Raw genomic sequence first — 18575 nt, 5'->3', positions numbered from 1 at the left:
TTTCTTTCTTTCTTTTCTTTTTTTTTTTTTTGGTATATTTAACAGGGATCTGTTTATATTTACACTCCTGGTGAGAAGCCGACCTTTGATAAAGTCCTAGAGGCTTGTGATGGGAAATTTCAGGCAATTGACTTTATCCCACCCGGAAATGAATACTGCATGGTAAGGAATACTTTATTATCTCACAGTAGGATTTTTAAAAATGATTTTGAAAGATCTTGTGCAACCTTATACAAATAGGAGGCAGAGGGTGTTCTTGAGGATGTGGAGGAAATGCCAACCACTTCCATCATCAAATATACTCCCCAGTTAGATGACATCATTGTATTGTGACTTCATAATATTAAGTGTCTGAAAACAGTCAAAGCAATTGAAATCTTAGGAGCCATCCTGTTTATACTCACCATCCAAGTTTTTCAAGTCACATCTTTCAACACATTCATTGCCAATGAGTTATCAAAACTCATTAAACAATTACTGTTTACCCTCTTTCAGAGTAATACAGACCCTCTGAGGACGAAAATGAAATGCAATACCAGTCAAAATCCTAGCAAGTTATTTTACGGATATCAATAAACTGATTCTGAAATGTATGTGAAGAGGCAAAAGACTCAGAATTACAAATACAATAATAATCGAGTCAAAAAATTGGGCAGAAGACATGAACAGACACTTCTTCAAATAAGACATACAAATGGCTAACAGACACATGAAAAAATGTTCATTATCATTAACCATCAGGGCAATTCAAATCAAAACCACACGGAGATACCGCCTTATGCCAGTTAGAATGGCAAAAATTGACAAGGCAAGAAACAACAAATGTTGGAGACATTGTGGAGAAAGGGAGCCCTCTTATTAAACTGTTGTTGGGAGTGCAAGTTGGTATAGTCACTTTGGAAAACAGTGTGGAGTTTCCTCAAAAAATTAAAAATAGAGCTACCCTATGACCCAGCAATTGAACTACTGGGTATTTACCCCAAAGATACAGATGTAGTGAAAAGAAGGGCCATATGCACCCCAATGTTCATAGCAGCAATGTCCACAATAGCCAAACTGTGGAAAGAACTGAAATGCCCTTCAACAGATGTGTGAATAAAGAAGATGTGGTCCATATACATAATGGAATATTACTCAGCCATCACAAAGAATGAATACCCAACTTTTGCATCAACATGGATGGGACTGGAGAAGATTATGCTAAGTGAAATAAAACAAGCAGAGAAAGTCAATTATCATATGGTTTCACTTATTTGTGGGATATAAGGAATAGCATGGAGGACATTAGGAGAAGGAATGGACTTTTCCTGTGGACCCCAGGAAACAATCTGAGGGTTTTAGAAGGCGGGGGGTGGAAGGATGGGTGAGCCCAGTGATGGGTATTAAGGAGGACACGGATTGCATGGAGCACTGGGTGTTATATGCAAACAATGAATCATGGAGCACTACATCAAAAACTAATGATATACTGTATGGTGATTAACATAACATAATAAAAGAAAAAACATGTACAATATTGAAGAACAAAGTATAAAGCTAACACTACCCAATTTCAAGATTTACAAAGCCACAGTAATCAAGACAGAATAGTGCTGGTGAAAGACTAGACATATAGATGAATGGAACAGAATAGAGAACGTAGAAATAGATCCGCATGAATATAGTTAACTGACCTTAGACAAAGGAGCAAAAGCAATTCGATTGAGAAGGCTTAGTCTTTTCACCAAATTGTTTCAGGAGAAACTGCACATCCACATGCAAAATCATCATCATCATCATCACCATCTAGTCACAGACTTTATACCTTTCTCAAAACTTAACTCACAATGGGATATAGACCTAAATATTATAGACCTAAATGTAAAATGAAAAATAGAAAGATCTAAGTGATCTTGGGTTTGGCAATGACTTTCTCAATACAAAAACATAATCCACAAAAGGAAAAATTGGTAAGTTGGACTTCATTAAAATAAAAAACTTGTACTCTGGGAAAGACACCCTTAAAAGAAAGAAAAGAAAAGCCAGAGATTCGGAGAAAAGTCTTTGCAAAACCTGTATCTGATAAAGGACTGGTTTCCAAAATGTAAAAAGAACTCTTAAAACTCAACAATCAGAAAATAACCAACTGCAGTAAAAAATGGGCGAAAGATCAAGTACTTTGCCACAGAAAATATACCAAAGGCAAATAAGTATATGAAAAGGTGTTTAACAGTATTCGTTATTAGAGAATTGCAAATGAGATGACACCACACACGTATTAGAATGTCTAAAATCTAAAACACTGGCAATATCAAGTGCTAGCAAGTATACGAAGCAACAGAAACATTCATTGGCTATAGGAATCGAAATGATACAGCCACTTTGGAAGTTTGGCAGTTTCTCACAAAACTAAATACATTCTTTCTTTATGATTCAGAAACTAAGCTTCTTGTTATTTACTTAAATTATTTGAAAACATATGCCCACACAAAAACCTTCACTTGAATATTTATAGCAGCTTTATTCATAATTGCCAAAACTTGGAAGTAACCAAGATATCCTTTAATAGGTAAATTGATAAACTCTGGCATATCAATACTATATTATTAATAATATATTTCAGCACTAAGTAATAGTGCTGAATATATGTAATATTATTCAGCACTAAGAATAAATGAGCTATTAAGCTATGAGAAGACATAGAACAGCTTTATTTACATTAAATGAAAGAAGCCAATTTGAGAAAGATGTATGATTTCCTCTATATGATATTCTGGAAAAAAGAAAAACTATGGAGATAGTATGGGTCGCCAGGGGCTCAGTGAGGGAACAGAGAATTTTTAGGGCAATGTATTGGTATGATACTGTAATGGTGGATACATATCACACACTTGTCAAAACCATAGAATGGATATCCATAGGATGGGTAACACAAAGGACGAATCTTAATGTAAACTATGGGGTTTATCAATAACAATGAATCAATATTGGCTCATCAATTCCAATAAATTTACCGCACTAATGCAAGATCATAATAGAGGAAATAGTATGTATATGTAGGGGGGAGGGTACGCAACTCTCTAGTTTCTGCTCAAATTTTCTTTAATACTAAAACTGCCCTTAAAAGCAAAGTCTGTTAGAGTCATCTGGGTGGCTCAATCAGTTAAGTGTCTGACTTTTTTTTTTTTTTAAGATTTTATTTATTTATTTGAGAGAGAGAGTATGAGAGGGGTGAGGGTCAGAGGGAGAAGCAGACTCCCTGCTGAGCAGGGAACTGGATATGGGACTCTATCCGGGATTCCAGGATCATGACCTGAGCTGAAGGCAGTTGCTTAACGAGCTGAGCCATCCTGATGCCCCCCCCTTTTTAAAGATAAGTGTCTGACTCTTGATGCCAGACTCTTGATCTTAGGGTCTTGAATTCAAGCCCCATGATTTGCTTTTTTTTTTTTTAACAAAGTCCGTTAGTTAAAAAAATACACATTTAATTTCCTATTTCTAGCTTTATTCATTAAACAATAATCCTGTTCAATTTCCAAGTAACTCAATTATGTTATATGGGAAAAAATTATTTTACTTTTCTAATCTTAGTCATTATGTTACTTAAATTGTATTAAACATACTAGTTTAAAAAAAGATAATAGTTATTTTTTGTTCAAATCAGAAGTACTGGTGTTGTGAGTGTCATTATAATCCATATGAGTAAAATGAAATTTTATACTAAATCATCAGAGTTACTGACATACCGTAAAGGGATTTAGAACATGGTTCCATAACAGAGTCTTATATTCCATTTTGAGTTTTCTTTTTCTTTTTTTTTAATAGACACTCACACATTCAGGGGAAGTTTGTGTTTGGTATACAGAAGATGGTACTTGTGCCAGCAGGATTTATCTGAATACCCCGGTAAGTGTGCCTTATAAATGGATTAAAATATTAAATTCTAATCCAATTTGTGTTTTCATAATTACATGTCAAGTCTGCGGAAATACTTGTTGCAGGTGCCTTATTGCATTTTTACCCTATATATTTAGAATAATTCTTGTGTATAAAATGTATTCTACAGCCCAGAGGGTAGAACATAAGGTGCTGAGTTGGAGTACAGGAATGTTTTTTCTGCGGGGGCAGCTATTTTCGAAGTCCTAGTGGTTTATAGCTCACTCGTGCTAAAACTTCATTGTGCAGTAGTAGCGTCTCTGCTCCAGAGTCCCTCTCCCAGGGAGCCAAGCTGAGGGAGGGGCCACCACCTAATAATAGCTCCTAAGAGGGAAGGAGTGCCAGAGAGTCTTGAACTAGCAATTAGTTGCTTTTACTCAGACATGAATCACCCCCTTGGCTATAACTAATTAAATGGCCCCATCTAACCTCAGGAAGGTCAGTTAGAAATGAAAGAAAATTGCCACTCTAACCAGCTTGAGACAAAAATAAAAAAGTGGGGGTTATTGGCTTAATCAGCTATAAAGTATAGGGCTTGTCTGGCCTCAGATGTTACTCAGTCCAGCAACTCAAATGATATTACCAGGGATCTTGTTTTTCTCTCTATGTCTCTAGTTTCATCTTAGGCTTCTTTTAGCGATACCCAAATGCCACAGGTGTCAACCTCACAGGTGTCAGACCATCAGGGAAGAAAGCCTCCTCCAGTGGGAAGAGGAAGAGAAAAGAATTTTCTCTTTTCCATCAAGCTAAATGTCTTCTAATGTCTTAATAACATCTCTGAACTAATCACTGTGGACAGGGGAATGAGAAATGCTAATTGGCTTAAGCTCAGCCTTGAAAATGGGAGTCAGATCTGTTTCTCTGAACTCCCAGAATAGGAGAGATGGTTTCTCAGTAGATATTCAAGAAATTTTTCCAGAAAGAAGGTGTTTGGATACTGGGGAATAAACCACAGTATCAACTGTGGTTTACAACAGTTCACAACACTCGCCAAAGGGTGATACCATTATTTCTGCCATGTTCATAATACATTTTACATAAAATAATACTTTAAATTAAAACATGAAAGAACCAAGAAATGATGGCAATGCTATTTCCCCCTTATATTGTCATCATTTGTTGTATTACACAGTTCTAGATGAGGTATGGATCTTGGATCTTGGTAGTAGGTATGGAAGTTACAATCCTTTCCCTTTATAAAATTAAAATCTCAATTATAAAACAAGAGGAAGCTTCATACCTCACATAGGAAAATTATAAGACACAAAAGATACACAGTTCAATGGGATATATAAAACTCACCTTGACAAGTAAATATAAAAATTCTTATACTCTAGTGACAAGAGCTCCTATGTATTCAATTCTATTAGAACTATAAGAGGTCTTAAAACTCATCTGATCACACACACCTCCTTTCACAGACGAGAGACATACAAATGGTTAACAACCCACTCGAGAGTTTCTACAGTCTGGACTTAACCTTGCTCTTCTTGGCTAAGGAGAGAGATAGGCACCATGAGAAGGTCTGCTTTCTGCACCAGCGATCTTGCCTTCACCTGAGCGAAGGGGTGAAGCTCAGACAGCTTTCATACTTAATTTGACAAACCTTCATTGAGCTCCAAACCAGGCATGGTATACTCATGTGGTTCAGCCTGAGTTGGGGATAATGGCTGGTTTTTCCTTACTGGAGAACACTGATGCCTTGTGGGATATTGATAAGTATACTTGACCCAGCAATGCTGAGGCCAGATTTCCCTGCTATGCCTGAGACTGTGTTCCTCATGAACATTTCAGGCAGCAGGCTTCAGAGAACTTGGCCCAGTACTATGATGGGAGGATATCTGGGCACTAGCAGCTTCCCTTGATGGTATTTGCTAAGGTACATAAGACCCTTCCAGATACTGCTGTCCATGGTTAGCCTTAGCCTACTATTGCCCTGGAATAGAAGATAATTTCAACAGATTATTTTGAGAAAACACACACACACACACACACACACACACACACACACACACACCCCATTAAAGACTTCCAGTTTAAAAAAAAGAAAAAAAAAGACCCTTGCCATTTTGTTTACAGTTGCGCATGAGATACCACTGAAGACTCAGGCTTTAAAATTCATCTTGAAAATCAAATGAAAACCTCCTTGGTTGAGCAACTGTGCATTTTAATGAGGCTGGACACCTGAGTTCTCAGCTTCATCATCAGCTACAGGATCCTGAGGCAAATTGCTCTTCTTCTCTTGGCCTCCATTTTCTCTTCTACAAAAATGATTATCTCTTAAGGTCTTTTCTATTTCTAATGTTCTTTGATTTTACTCAAAACAACCTACAAAGTATGATTATAGAGAATGAAGCTGATTGCTTAAGTGTCATGAAAGCAAATGTATTCTCCTAGACATCATGTTCCATAAGTGATTGTGAGATGAGCCCTGTGATGCAGGGCTTTGGTTCCATAGTGCGGTGATACGGTTATTTTCTTGTCTTCCTCCATCATACCAGCCTCCCAGGGTCTACTACTATCCAACAGATGAATGCTGATTTTTAAAAATCACTAACATTTGGTAACTATGTCCAAAAGATGCTACGAATGTATTTTAAATTTTGTTTTTTCATTATGGTTGGTATAATCATTTCATAATCATTTGGGGATAAAAATGAAGTCATGGTTTAAGGCTCAAGAAATGTCTTTATATTTTTGTGATTCTAATGTTAGGATAAAAGAATAACATGTAGAGAATCGTGTGACTTGTGCAGTCGATTAGCTCGGGAATGCTGCATGTCTAATTTGTAATACCATACAACACTTGCCGTGCTCCTCGTTCAGAGGACTTTTCAAATAAACCGTAGGTTCTTATGTGTGGTAAAGCTTCATGTTCCGGCACGGTGAAGTTAAGCATCTGGAGTTATTTTAAACAGGCAACAGTGCTGGCTTGCTCTCCTTCCTCCCTCTCTGCGGCCGTGGGCACCACGGGGGGCTCCATCCACTTTCTCGATGTCAGGGATGCTGAGGCCCCTAAGGCGGTTCACAAGGCCTTCCCCTCAGAATGGTCTGTGCAACACCTCCTGTAAGTACTTCCTGCTTCCTACTTCCAGCGATATTGTAGTGGTTTGTCTGTCAAATTCCAGTAAAGCCATAGCTTTTTTTTTTTTTTTAAGATTTATTTATTCCCTTGAGGGGGGAGGGGTAGAAGGCAAGGGAGTTTTAAGCAGACTCTGTACTGAGCACAGAGCCCGATGGGGGAGCTCTATCTCACAATCCTGAGATCATGACCGGAGCTAAAACCAAGAGTTGGACGCTTAACCATCGGTGCCACCCAGGTGCCCCAAGCCATAATTTCTTTCAAAAATAAGTTTTATCTGTTTTGTTTTGAAAATGAACACATTGGCCAGAGGGGTGCATAGCAAAAAGTCTCCCATTCTTGTCCCCAGACACCCAGTACTCCTTCCTGGAGACAGCCTGTTCCCAATTTCTCATTTCTTCTTTCCAGAGATAGTCCACCCATAAATAAGCAGAAAGGTTACACTTCCTTTTAATTACACAAATAGCTGTCAAGCACTTAAAATGTGCTATGTAGTTGGTTCTATCGACCATGAGATGGATGTTCTTGTCTCCGTTACAGAGCAGGAAGATGAGACACAAAGTGTTTAAATGACTTGCTTCATGTTACACACATTGGAAATGGCAAATGTCAGGAGCAGACCCAGGCATTGGGCTCCAGAATCACTGCCCTTGCCTTTATTTTTTTCAAGTTTTTATTTAAATGTCTTTGCTTTTAAACAGACAGCAAACCATATACAATGTTCTATACCTCTTTTTCTTTCTTTTTTTCACTTCAGGGTATCTCTTGGACCATGTTTTCTCTTCACACATAAAGACCTTCCTTATTCTGTTTTATAGCTACATAATATTCCATTATAGGGATATACTATAATTTTTAATTTTAATTCCAGTATTGTTAACGTACAGTGTTATGTTAGTTTCAGGTATACACTATAGTGATCAACAATTCTATTACACACTACTCAGTGCTCACCATGCCAAGTGTTCTCTTTCATCCCCATTACCTATGTCACCCTTCCCCCACTCATTTCCCCACTGGTCACCATCAGTTTGTTCTTTTTAGTTAAGAGTCTGTTTCTTGGTTTGCCTCTCTCGCTCTCTTTTTCCTTTGCTCATTTGTTTTGTTTCTTAAATTCCACATATGAGTGAAACTATATGTTAATTGCCCTTTTCTGACTAACTTATTTTGCTTAGTATTATGCTCTCTAGTTCCATCCATGTTGTTGCAGATGGCAGGATTTCATTCTTTTTATGACTGAGTAATATTCCATTGCATGGACATACACCACATCTTTATCTACTCATCTATCCATGGCACTTGGCCTGCTTCCAAAATTTTGCTATTGTAGATAATGCTGCAATAAACATAGGGGTGCCTGCATCCCTTTAAATTTGTGTTTTTGTATTTGGGGTGTAAATACCCAATATACCATAATTTTTAAAAGATTGTATTGATGGGCATTTAGATGATTTCACATCTTTTGAAGTAATACTTTTTAGAAGACAGCACAAAGACATTGGATTTAAACCCATATGTTGCCATTATTCATTCTTTTGTTAATTTATCAAAATAGTAAGTATTATCAGAACTGACATTTGTGCCCTGCTTTACAGTTTGAGGTGCTGGCAGACAGTGTAGCTTATTGAATGTGATTCTCACTACACCGGTCAGAAAGGTATTAAGCATGTCCCTGTTCCACAAATGAAGGAATGCAGGTTCAGAGAAGTGAAGAGAGAAGCCTTTGGAGAATTGCCCAACAAGCACCTGGAGGAGTGGGGTTTCCACCCACCTCCTTGCTTCCTACAAGAGGCCTCCTCCCTCTCAGGGGGAGAGGACCCTCACCTGCCTCCATCTATGCATTTGTTGCCTCAGATCCTCTTCTATTATTTTAATTTGGATCTTCTCATTTTTCTAATTTCATGAAGGTGCTGGAACATTTCCCTACTTTCTTCCTCCCCTTGTGGGGCACTGGTACTGCAGAGGGCTGCGATGTCACACTGATCACTGGTGTGAGGGCTGTTTATTTCCCCTGGAAATACCTTTCACTTATGATGAAATGCTTACCCAGTGCTACTGCATCTTCTTGACTGTGCACTTACAAGCTACAGTTTGGAAACAGCATTAACCTAGAATGTCATGATTGCATTTATATGTCATCACTTAGCTTTTTTTTATAAGATGGAATAGTATTAAAAGTCACAAATCATAAGAGTGACTAGTTTTGAGTGTATCTCCATGCTGTCATCTAGTAAATTTGTTTACCATCTTATTAGTGAAACAAAATTGGATCCTCAGATTTCTTCTTTTCTTTCCTTTCTAGTTATGACCAGCAAGGAATCTATCTGTTAGCTGGGACATCAGAAGGCTACATCTTTGTTATCAATGCAAATCCATCAAGCTCGTTCCAGATTCTTGGATTTGTAGGTACTACGTGAAGTGCTTATTAATTTAAATTATTGGTCACTTCATTCCAAAGAATTTAAAATTGTGAAAATGGAGCTCTAGTGAAACAATTATTTGTGGTATATTTTCTAAAAAAAGAGACATTTAAATAACAGTTGTAAGTTACATAGGAGAATGCCTACATCATATTTAAAGGGTTTTTGGTACATCTACTTGGTTAAATAGATGTTAAATAAACCTTCTTAAATAAATTAATGAATTTAGATATTTCTAATGTTAGACATTATATATAGTATATATATGCATATTATATACATTATATACTGTATAATATATGTGTATATTATATGCATATATATAATGCTAGATATTTCTAATGTCATTACAAAATGAAGTTTGGTTGATTTATCCATGAAATATATTTTTAAATATTTCTATTTAATAAAGATATCTAAAGAAAGCTTTAATACATACATCTTTAATATTTCCTCTTTAAACAAGATTATATCCAGCTTTTTCAGTAATTCCATCCCCATACGCAGGGAAACTATAGACCTGGCAGGTGAGGTAACACTTATATGATAAAAGTAAGACCTAATACTTTTTTTTCTGACTTAAGGACCAAATATACATGTATGTTTTCCCCAAAACATATTATTAAATTTATTATTGACTTTTTAAAATTAGGTGTGTTAGGTGTAAAGTTAGATGACTATTAGGTGTAAAAATGCCAAACCTAGGCCAGTGGCGGGATGGGAAGGTTGAGAAGTCAATTTAGTGCTGGAGGAATAAGCAGAGTGCTGTGTGGTCTCAGAGGAAGAAACAATTAATTCTGCCAAGTGTGAGGGAAGGAGTAGGGGTAGAGGAGAATACAGATAAGGAGGTGTAGAGGATTGGGGGTGAGTTCTCTTAGGTTGTAAGTTGTGGAAGATAGGGCATATTAGTAATCCAGCTCAAGATAAAAGACTGAGCAAAGGCACTTGGAATGGCAGGAAGTCTGGTATGATAGGTTAACAGAAAAGTTTACTAGATGATGAACATGGCAATGAAGTCTGAAAGAAGACAACGGTCTTGAATATCATTCCAAGGAGTCTGGACTTTTTTCTGTGGGTAATGAGACACAATCAGAAGTTTTCAAGATGAGACAGGTATGATTTGACTTGAGTTTTAAAGGACGACTCTGCCACAAGTGTGAAGGATAGAGAGAATGGAATAAAAAAAGATGAGTTAAGGAATAATTAGAGTAGCCCAGGCAAGAGGTGATATGAATCATAACAACAGCCAACATTTATTGAGGGATTCCTTGACATGTGTTAGTCAGTGTTCTAAAAACTTGGCATGTGTTAATTTATTTAACGCTTACAGAAAACTCTCATGAGGTAGAGACTATTACTATCCCAATTTACAGATGAGACAACTGAGGCACCATCAAGTACTTCTTCAGAGTCATGTAGTTTGGTAGTTGTGGAGCCAGGACTCAAAATCAAGATGTCTGTCCTCAGGCTTTTGCTCTTCTCCACAGTGCACACACCGAGCAGCAGTCATAGAAAGAGAAGAGAGGGGACAGCTCTAAGGGATGGAATTGATAGAATTTGGCGCTCCATTAAATGTGAAAGGGGAGGGTCGGCAATGACTCCCAAAATTTCTAGCCCATGATTTCATCAAATGAAGTAAAAACTCAAGACAAAAGTTTGAGGGTTAGTGTGAGATGACAAGCTCCGTAGAGTTGAAGCTAATAAGCTCTTTAGTGGGGGATATTTAGCTAATGTTTGGAAATGGAGATTTTTAGTTCAAGTCTCAATGATAGAATTCTGATCTTGAAATTATGAAAGCTGATGAGATGGCTTAAGAAGACAGAGAAAAGCAAATCCAATTGCTTAATGAGACCAAACAGTTAAGCTAAATATGTAAATTTGAAGGCCTAGAGCATGGTAGGACCTATGGCTTACCTCAGAGTGAATGCACATCCCGCCTAAATATTACATTTTTTAATATATCTGGTCAGTCAGAGTGTGGGATGGGAAAAGCAACTTCCACTGAAGTATGGACCAAGGAAGATGGTGCCATGAAGCAAACAGGACAGACCAGAGTAATGAGAGCACTGGGAGTCACCCACTCCAGAAAGAGCTTGAGGGAGGAAGGCTGGATGAGGGTGTGGACTGACATAAACGCAACTTCAGTGAGGGCTGGCGGTCAGAAAGTGAAGTCAGGAAGTAGCAACTCCTGTTTTAAGGAGTTTGGGGCAGAAAAAAGAGAATTGACATAGATGGCAACTGTGGTGGGAAAGCACGCTTACAGCAAGGACTCAATTTGAGAACTGGGGAGTCTTGAGAGCTGAATAGAAGAAACCATAAAAGACACAAGAAGATGTGATCCTTGAGTGCACATGGTCCAATAGGAGATTGGTGGCATGGACTCAAAATAAGAGATGCAAAGGACTGCATTTTGTTCATACAAAAATGCCTTCCGGATAAGAACATTGAGGTCCACTTTGTATCAGATGTCTTTGGTCTTCTTTGCTATGTCGGGGGAAAGATCATCCGCTGAACACCTGAGGGGAGGGGCAGATAAAGTGGACACATATAAAACAGCCCCTGGGGAAAGGGGGAGTAAAGACTTGGGAGAGAGCTGAAGGTGTGCCCCAGGCATGGCACCTTCCATAGACCTGATTTCCAGGGGGGCAGACTCATCATGCCATGGTCATTTCCACCACCCCTGCAATATCTTGACTACAGATGCAAAGAACTCTGATGCCTGAGTTGATCCAATATCAGGAGTGGACGAACAGGCCACAGAGGAGCATCGAGGGGCTGGAGCATGGAGGTGCTGCTGATGGGGTGAAAATCACAGACTCCAGAGCTTTCCTTGACAGGGAAAGAAGCTGAGTCGCACTGAGTGGGCTTGAATCTGCCAACCCAGATATCTAATCATGATAGTTCCTCATCATTCATCAACAATGTCCCCATCACTTATACTTAAAGGTCACTTTAAATATGCAGTAAATAAATTGAAATCTAAAGATTTATGGAAGGCAATTCTATAATGTGGTATCTTACTTGGGAAGATGAAAGATCCTTTTAACTTATGAAAGTTCACTTAGGATGATTTCTGTTTGCTTTCAGAGGTGAGCAAAGACATTTTACAAATATCCACAGTGTCTCTTTTGGAAACAGACATAGTAGAAGTGATGGTGCTTTCCCCACTTCCAGAAACAGGAAGAAGCAGATTGGAAATATTTACTCTGCCTAAAATACTACCGCGAGGTAAAGAAAAATCAAGCAAACAATTTTGTGCTAGGCCCAGATGAGTAGTTGCTTAATTTTCTTTTTTTTTTTTTTTCCCACCTTGTAATTACATTTTTCTTCCATTTACCATGTGAAGAGGTAAAATGGCCATCTTTTGTGCATCTTACAAAGTAAAATTGATGTAGCTAGCAATGTGAAGTGGACTTTCCTCTAGGCCTTGTCATTCGTATGAACATATCTTATTACAAGAGAAGAAAAACAGGATCAACTGGCACTTTTGTCAGACTGATATGTCATTTTGATGTTATTTGATATTTGATTGATAACTCTTGTTTTGTGGCTTCTAATATACATAGTAAACTTCAGACAGGTTACTGTGTAGTTACTTCTACTGATAGAATTGTAGAAAGCTTTTTGGATAAAGAGGTCTGATAAAATAGAGACTTTTAAATAACAAATATAATTGGGTAGCTAGTTTGCAAATACATAATTACAGAGTATAAAAGAGCTGAAAACCTCCAAGTATTCTTTTGTCTTAATTGAGAATCTCAGTATCTTTTAATATGTCTCTACTTAATTGAGTAAATTAGCCAATATGCACTATCAGTCATTTAATACTCAAGTAGTTCTAATGAAGTTCTAATGAAGTTGTTTTGAATCGTTTATCCTCTCAAGAGCCTCTGCATTATTGATTGAGCATTTAAATTTTTATTTCATTTTTTGTATTCATAATGATTACAAAATAAAATCAATGTACAGTGCAAATGATCTTTCTTCTTCTTCCCCAGATCTTACAGTTTCTGCGAGCTTTACTGATGAAAGAGGGAGACTAAAAGATAAGCTCATTCACAGGTTCCAGTATGAGATAGAACACAGCCTGTCCTCCGCCGTGCTGGACTTTCAAAGTCAGCAAGTATATGGCTTCTGTAGCCAAGTGTCGTACATCTGCAGCTACCTTCTTCCTGAAAAAGTACGCCAATACTTAAGTGTGCTCTTATTTAGCTTAGAAACCACGATTCACACACTTTGCTAATTAGACACAATCCCTGCTTTAACATTATAGTCCATTTAACAAATGGCTTTATTATAAACTTTTTTTTTTTTAAGATTTTATTTATTTGTCAGAGAGAGAGAGAGAGAGAGAGCGCAAGCACAGGCAGAGAGAGTGGCAGGCAGAGTCAGAGGGAGAAGCAGGCTCCCTCCGGAGCAAGGAGCCCGATGTGGGACTCGATCCCAGGACGCTGGGATCATGACCTGAGCCAAAGGCAGCTGCTTAACCAACTGAGCCACCCAGGCGTCCCACAAATGGCTTTATTATAGTAGCATAATATTCTTGACTTAGATACATTGTTAGCATTATTTGTTAATCTGTCATGCATACCTTTGAGCACCATCATACTTGTGTTACATACATCCTACTTGTCAGATTAACATGCAGGTAACACTATTATTTTAGTGTAATTACATACAACATAGCCTCAGAACATCTCTTCCATAGGGGTCAGGTGTCGGCAGTTTTCCATGGAACTTTGCACCTGAGCCATATGAAACATTGCACAAAATAGATAAACTATGTTTCTGCCATCCTTACATTACACTCATTGCAAGCATCTCTCATATGATACCACTTCTGCTACACACACTGGCCCAGACTATCTATCCCCCTTCTCTCTAAACTCTCCTCTCCCAGGGTAGCCAATGTCAGCAAGGTAGGAGACACAGATATGCCAAGAATGAAGAAATATTTGTGGCAAGGAGAATTCAAGGAAAGCTTTACAGAGGAGGTAGTATTTGAATTGGCTTTTGAAGAATAGGTCAAACTTAGACTTGGAGAAATATTGTGTACAATTTTGGCAGGAGATGAGAGTTGCTGTAGAGGGGGACAGGTTGGTGGAAATGGAGTGGGGAAGAGCATTCCAGACAAAAGTCATGGCATGTGTAGGGGCTTGGAGGTGGAAGTACATGAGGGAATACTGACTCACTTAACCGCACTTGAGCATGGGGATATGTGAAAAGAATTAGTAAAAAATAAAGATTGTCAGGGATGCCTGGGTGGTCCAGTCAGTTGAGCATCTGTCTTCAGCTCAGGTTAAGATCTGGGGGTCCTGGGATCAAGCCCGTGTCAGGCTTCTGCTCAGCAGACAGTCTGCTTGTCCCTCTCACTCTGCTCCTCCTCCCTGCTTGTGTGCTTGTGCTCTCTCTTTCAAATAAATTAAAAAAAAAAAAAAAAGATTGTTGGTGTAGGCTGGGATATTTAATGGTAGCTAATGTATAAAGACTCTCTTAGTTGGTTAGAACAAACTTTAATTTGCCAACAGATGAAAATGTGGTGCAAGAAATGTGGTGTATTGGTTTATTTCTATTGGCAGTGTTTGCAGATTTGAATCTGACCATATATGCACAAGTGCAAGCTTTAAGTGCAAGCTTGCTGCTCCCCTGATCTTTTCAATAATGGGGTCATGTTCTTTAATTGGCAGGTACACAGTGGTATTTGCATTCTTAAGCCATACCAAAGAGTGCAAAGCAAACACTATGGACCCGGAATGCTCTCTCTGTCTTCACATGGGTTGTGGCTTATAACAATAGCTAAAGGTGGAATTCTGTGTATCCGAGATGTTCATACTTTGGTAAGCTACCCTTTTTTTTTTTTTTTAAATCTTGGGGTGCTTATCTTGATCTCATATAAAGAACAAAGGCCATTGGGGAAGGAATTTGGCTTCTTTATTAATTTATTTAATTAAATAATTTGATTTGTTAATTAATTCATAATTAATTTGTAAATTAATTCATAACTTATTTATCACTGGTGGTAGTATTGATGTAAACATTTTACAGGTGATTTTATGTACTGAGGTTCGGGTTTCCAAGGGAGGAAACCAGTAGGTCAAGATCTGCCAATAAAGAGCTTGGGACAGAGATACTGTAGGTGAGCTGCAGGCCAGCTCCATCACCACTTGGTTGTGTATCTTGGAGACTCACTGAGCTTCAGATGCTCATCTATAATATTGGGGGAACCGTCTATGTTCTCAACCTGTGGGATTCTGATGAGAGCCGGGGAGAGGGTATATGCAAAACTGCTTTGGAAATGGTGCATTGTGGTGCAAACCTAGGGATTATTACTCCTGTCTCCCTGGCCTAGAGCGACTCTGGACTGATTGCTGCTACTCTCCCTCCCCCAACCCAGTTCTTCAAGGGATGCTGGAAGAGCGTAAGGGAGAGGGTGTGGCCCTTACTGAGCTTTCCCTCATCACTTGGAGACCTCAACATTACCCATAGTGCTACCAGTTCTGATTTCCATTGCGAAAATGAAAATAGTTTCTTCTCTCCCAGATGCGGAGGATCCTTTTCTAGGTTTTGAGACCAAGTTGTACTGGTTATCTGTATACTTTAATAAGGTCAGTGATTCTTACCCAGGGTTCTGCCCACACACCTGAAGCCTTGCAACTACTACTTGAAACTCTCCTTACAGATCCACAGATAAACTGGGCCCTGGTATGCACATCTGGCTCTCCTTGTGCATCTGTGTAAGAAACCATATTTGGACTACAACTGGGCAAAACTGATACCATTATTACATGGGAAAAATCTTGAATCATTTAGAGATTATTTTGAAGTTGACAATTTGCAAACTTTGCTACATTGTCTCTTATTCAAATGATTTATTATAGATGTTACTGCTGATGGTGGCATGGCATCAGAATTCTTCTGGGTAATTCTATGTAAAGCACCTCATATATGAGGTTATTCATGGCAGCACTGTTTATAAAAGCCGCCTCATGACCATCAACGGAGGACTGGCTAAATAAATAATGTTATATAAACAATACATAAAGAAAATATGGAATATTATGCAGACTGAGAAAATCTTTATGCCAAAATATGAAAAGAACCTCAACATCTACTTTTAATAAGGAAAAGCAAGGCGCACAATATATTATGCTACAACTTATGTTTAGAATTATGTCTACATAAAAATTGTTCATATACATTTAAAAACCTCTGAGCGGATATTAAAAGTATTAATTATGCCGATCGGCTTTGGGAGGTGGCTGGGGAATGGAGACAGGAAGGAGATTTCACGGCATACTCTTAGTTTTTGAATCTCGATCCATTTGAATGTATTACCTATTTAAAAAGTTAAATTAAAATAAAATCATGGTTGAGAACCAGTGTGACACAAAAATCCCAATTTTTAGTCAAGGAGCTTAAACTGTTGCTCTGTGTAACAGATATGTGATATGTTTTGTTTGGGTTCTACTTGAACTGGTTTAGCATCCTCCATGTGGGGCATATTACCCTCCATTCTTCACAGTGCCTTTTCCTCTCTCAAACACTCATCACACAGAAATGAAACCTACCTTACTCTTGAAGGCATCTGAATCTGCCATTTCTGCTCACTCAAGTCCCCTCCCCTAACTTTGTAGCCCTCAGCAAGCTGCTTCTGTGTGTCTAGTTTTCCTATTACAAATTGGTGATAATAGTCTCTCTCCCTCCATTCAACACAGATGAGAAAGTAAATCAGTATCAGTGAGCATGTTTTGAACTAGGGCTTTTCAGTACTATGTATTACTAAGAGACTACTTCCATGCCAAATAAAAATTTGCTGTTAGCAAGTACAAAAAGATTTATCCATAAGCAAAAGTACATGTGACCCTCTTAGAAAAACCATATGGTCAAATTGCATTTGTAATTTTTGCACTTTGTTCCTAAAACTATTAAGGAAATATTTGCTCGAAGTCGGAGTCATTCTCACCAGGGGCATGGTATTCAATCAGTGAGAATTTCAATGGATGGACAAAACATTCTGGTGAATGGGAGAGATGATGGCACCCTTGTTTACCTAAAATGGAGGTGTGTACGGTATACAGTAAGCAACATTATGGGTATAGTGTTTTAAAATAGAGATTTTGTTACTATTTATGTATAGCAAGGCCATCATAACAGGAGACAACTGCCATCAAAAAAATTATTATATTCACTGCCCAAAAGAAGGAGGTTTGCCAACATATGTGGCAGAGGAAGGCACCTACGTGGATAACGAGGCAGAAAGAACAAAGGAAATATGGGCAAAAGCCTTATTTTGGTTTCCTTGGGAAGGAGCAGACAGGTTTAGCATTAGTTAGTTTGGTTAATTTCAGCTGGTTCTAGGGCATGGGTGCTGTCCCTGGTTGTCTGATATTTGGTCCAGGGGTGATTAAGGTAGGGAAATGGCAACCCTGAGTTGGAGGTGAGGGCTCTGGATTGATTGGCTTGCCTTTGAGAGGTGGCTCCAGGTTGAGTGGTTTCCTATTTGTACCAATTGGTGGGTCTTGGAAGGGGCAGTCCCACCAGGGTCAGCAGGGCCACAGATGTCAAAGCATCAAAATACAAAAAATAACAAGACATAGTACATATGAGATGATGATCCTCCCTTTCATAACACCTGTTGGAGGAGTACAATGAATGAGGACCATCGTGAAGAGTAGATCATTTTTTTAAGCTCCTATTCATCCCTTAAAAGTCTGACATAGATTTGTATGCATGTGCACACACAGGTAGATATACTTCCCTAGCAGGACTTTGCTTAGACAATATCAAATTATGTAGACTTTGCTTAGGTTAAAATTAAAATTCTAAGTAAAATACTGCTTGAACATATAAATGATGACCAAGGGATAGAGAGCCTAAAGATGACAACCTGGACTTTATATGTTGTCTTGTTTGGCCTATTGATGGATATCATTAGTTAATGTGCAATTTATTGCTGAAAAAAAATATCATGGTGCTTCCTATGATTAAAAAAGTAACAAAACAGGGGTGCCTGGGTGGCTCAGTGGTTTAAGCCTCTGCCTTCAACTCAGGTCATGATCTCAGAGTCCTGGATCAAACCCCGCATGGGGCTTTCTGCTCAGTGGGGAGTCTGCTTCCCCCCTTTCTCTGCCTGCCTCTCTGCCTACTTGTGGTCTCTC

The 18575-nt window shown here is 38.4% G+C and overlaps 1 protein-coding gene across 6 annotated transcripts in view; it reads left to right on the top strand.

Annotated features, from left to right (window-relative positions):
* The window catches only part of CFAP43 (cilia and flagella associated protein 43), a 102866-nt gene that overhangs the window by 27692 nt on the left and 56599 nt on the right, over window positions 1–18575 (top strand). For all 6 annotated transcript variants that reach the window (XM_032312950.1, XM_032312949.1, XM_032312951.1 and 3 more), the window contains 8 exons: window positions 46–162; window positions 3805–3885; window positions 6834–6982; window positions 9300–9403; window positions 12505–12645; window positions 13416–13597; window positions 15105–15254; window positions 17348–17478. In XM_032312950.1, the coding sequence (XP_032168841.1) occupies window positions 46–162; window positions 3805–3885; window positions 6834–6982; window positions 9300–9403; window positions 12505–12645; window positions 13416–13597; window positions 15105–15254; window positions 17348–17478 (1055 nt within the window). The remainder of the gene's footprint in view (window positions 1–45; window positions 163–3804; window positions 3886–6833; window positions 6983–9299; window positions 9404–12504; window positions 12646–13415; window positions 13598–15104; window positions 15255–17347; window positions 17479–18575) is intronic.

The sequence above is a fragment of the Mustela erminea genome, chromosome 14 (assembly GCF_009829155.1).
Source record: "Mustela erminea isolate mMusErm1 chromosome 14, mMusErm1.Pri, whole genome shotgun sequence".
NCBI lineage: Eukaryota > Metazoa > Chordata > Mammalia > Carnivora > Mustelidae > Mustela > Mustela erminea.
This window is presented reverse-complemented; position numbering and strand designations above follow the sequence as displayed.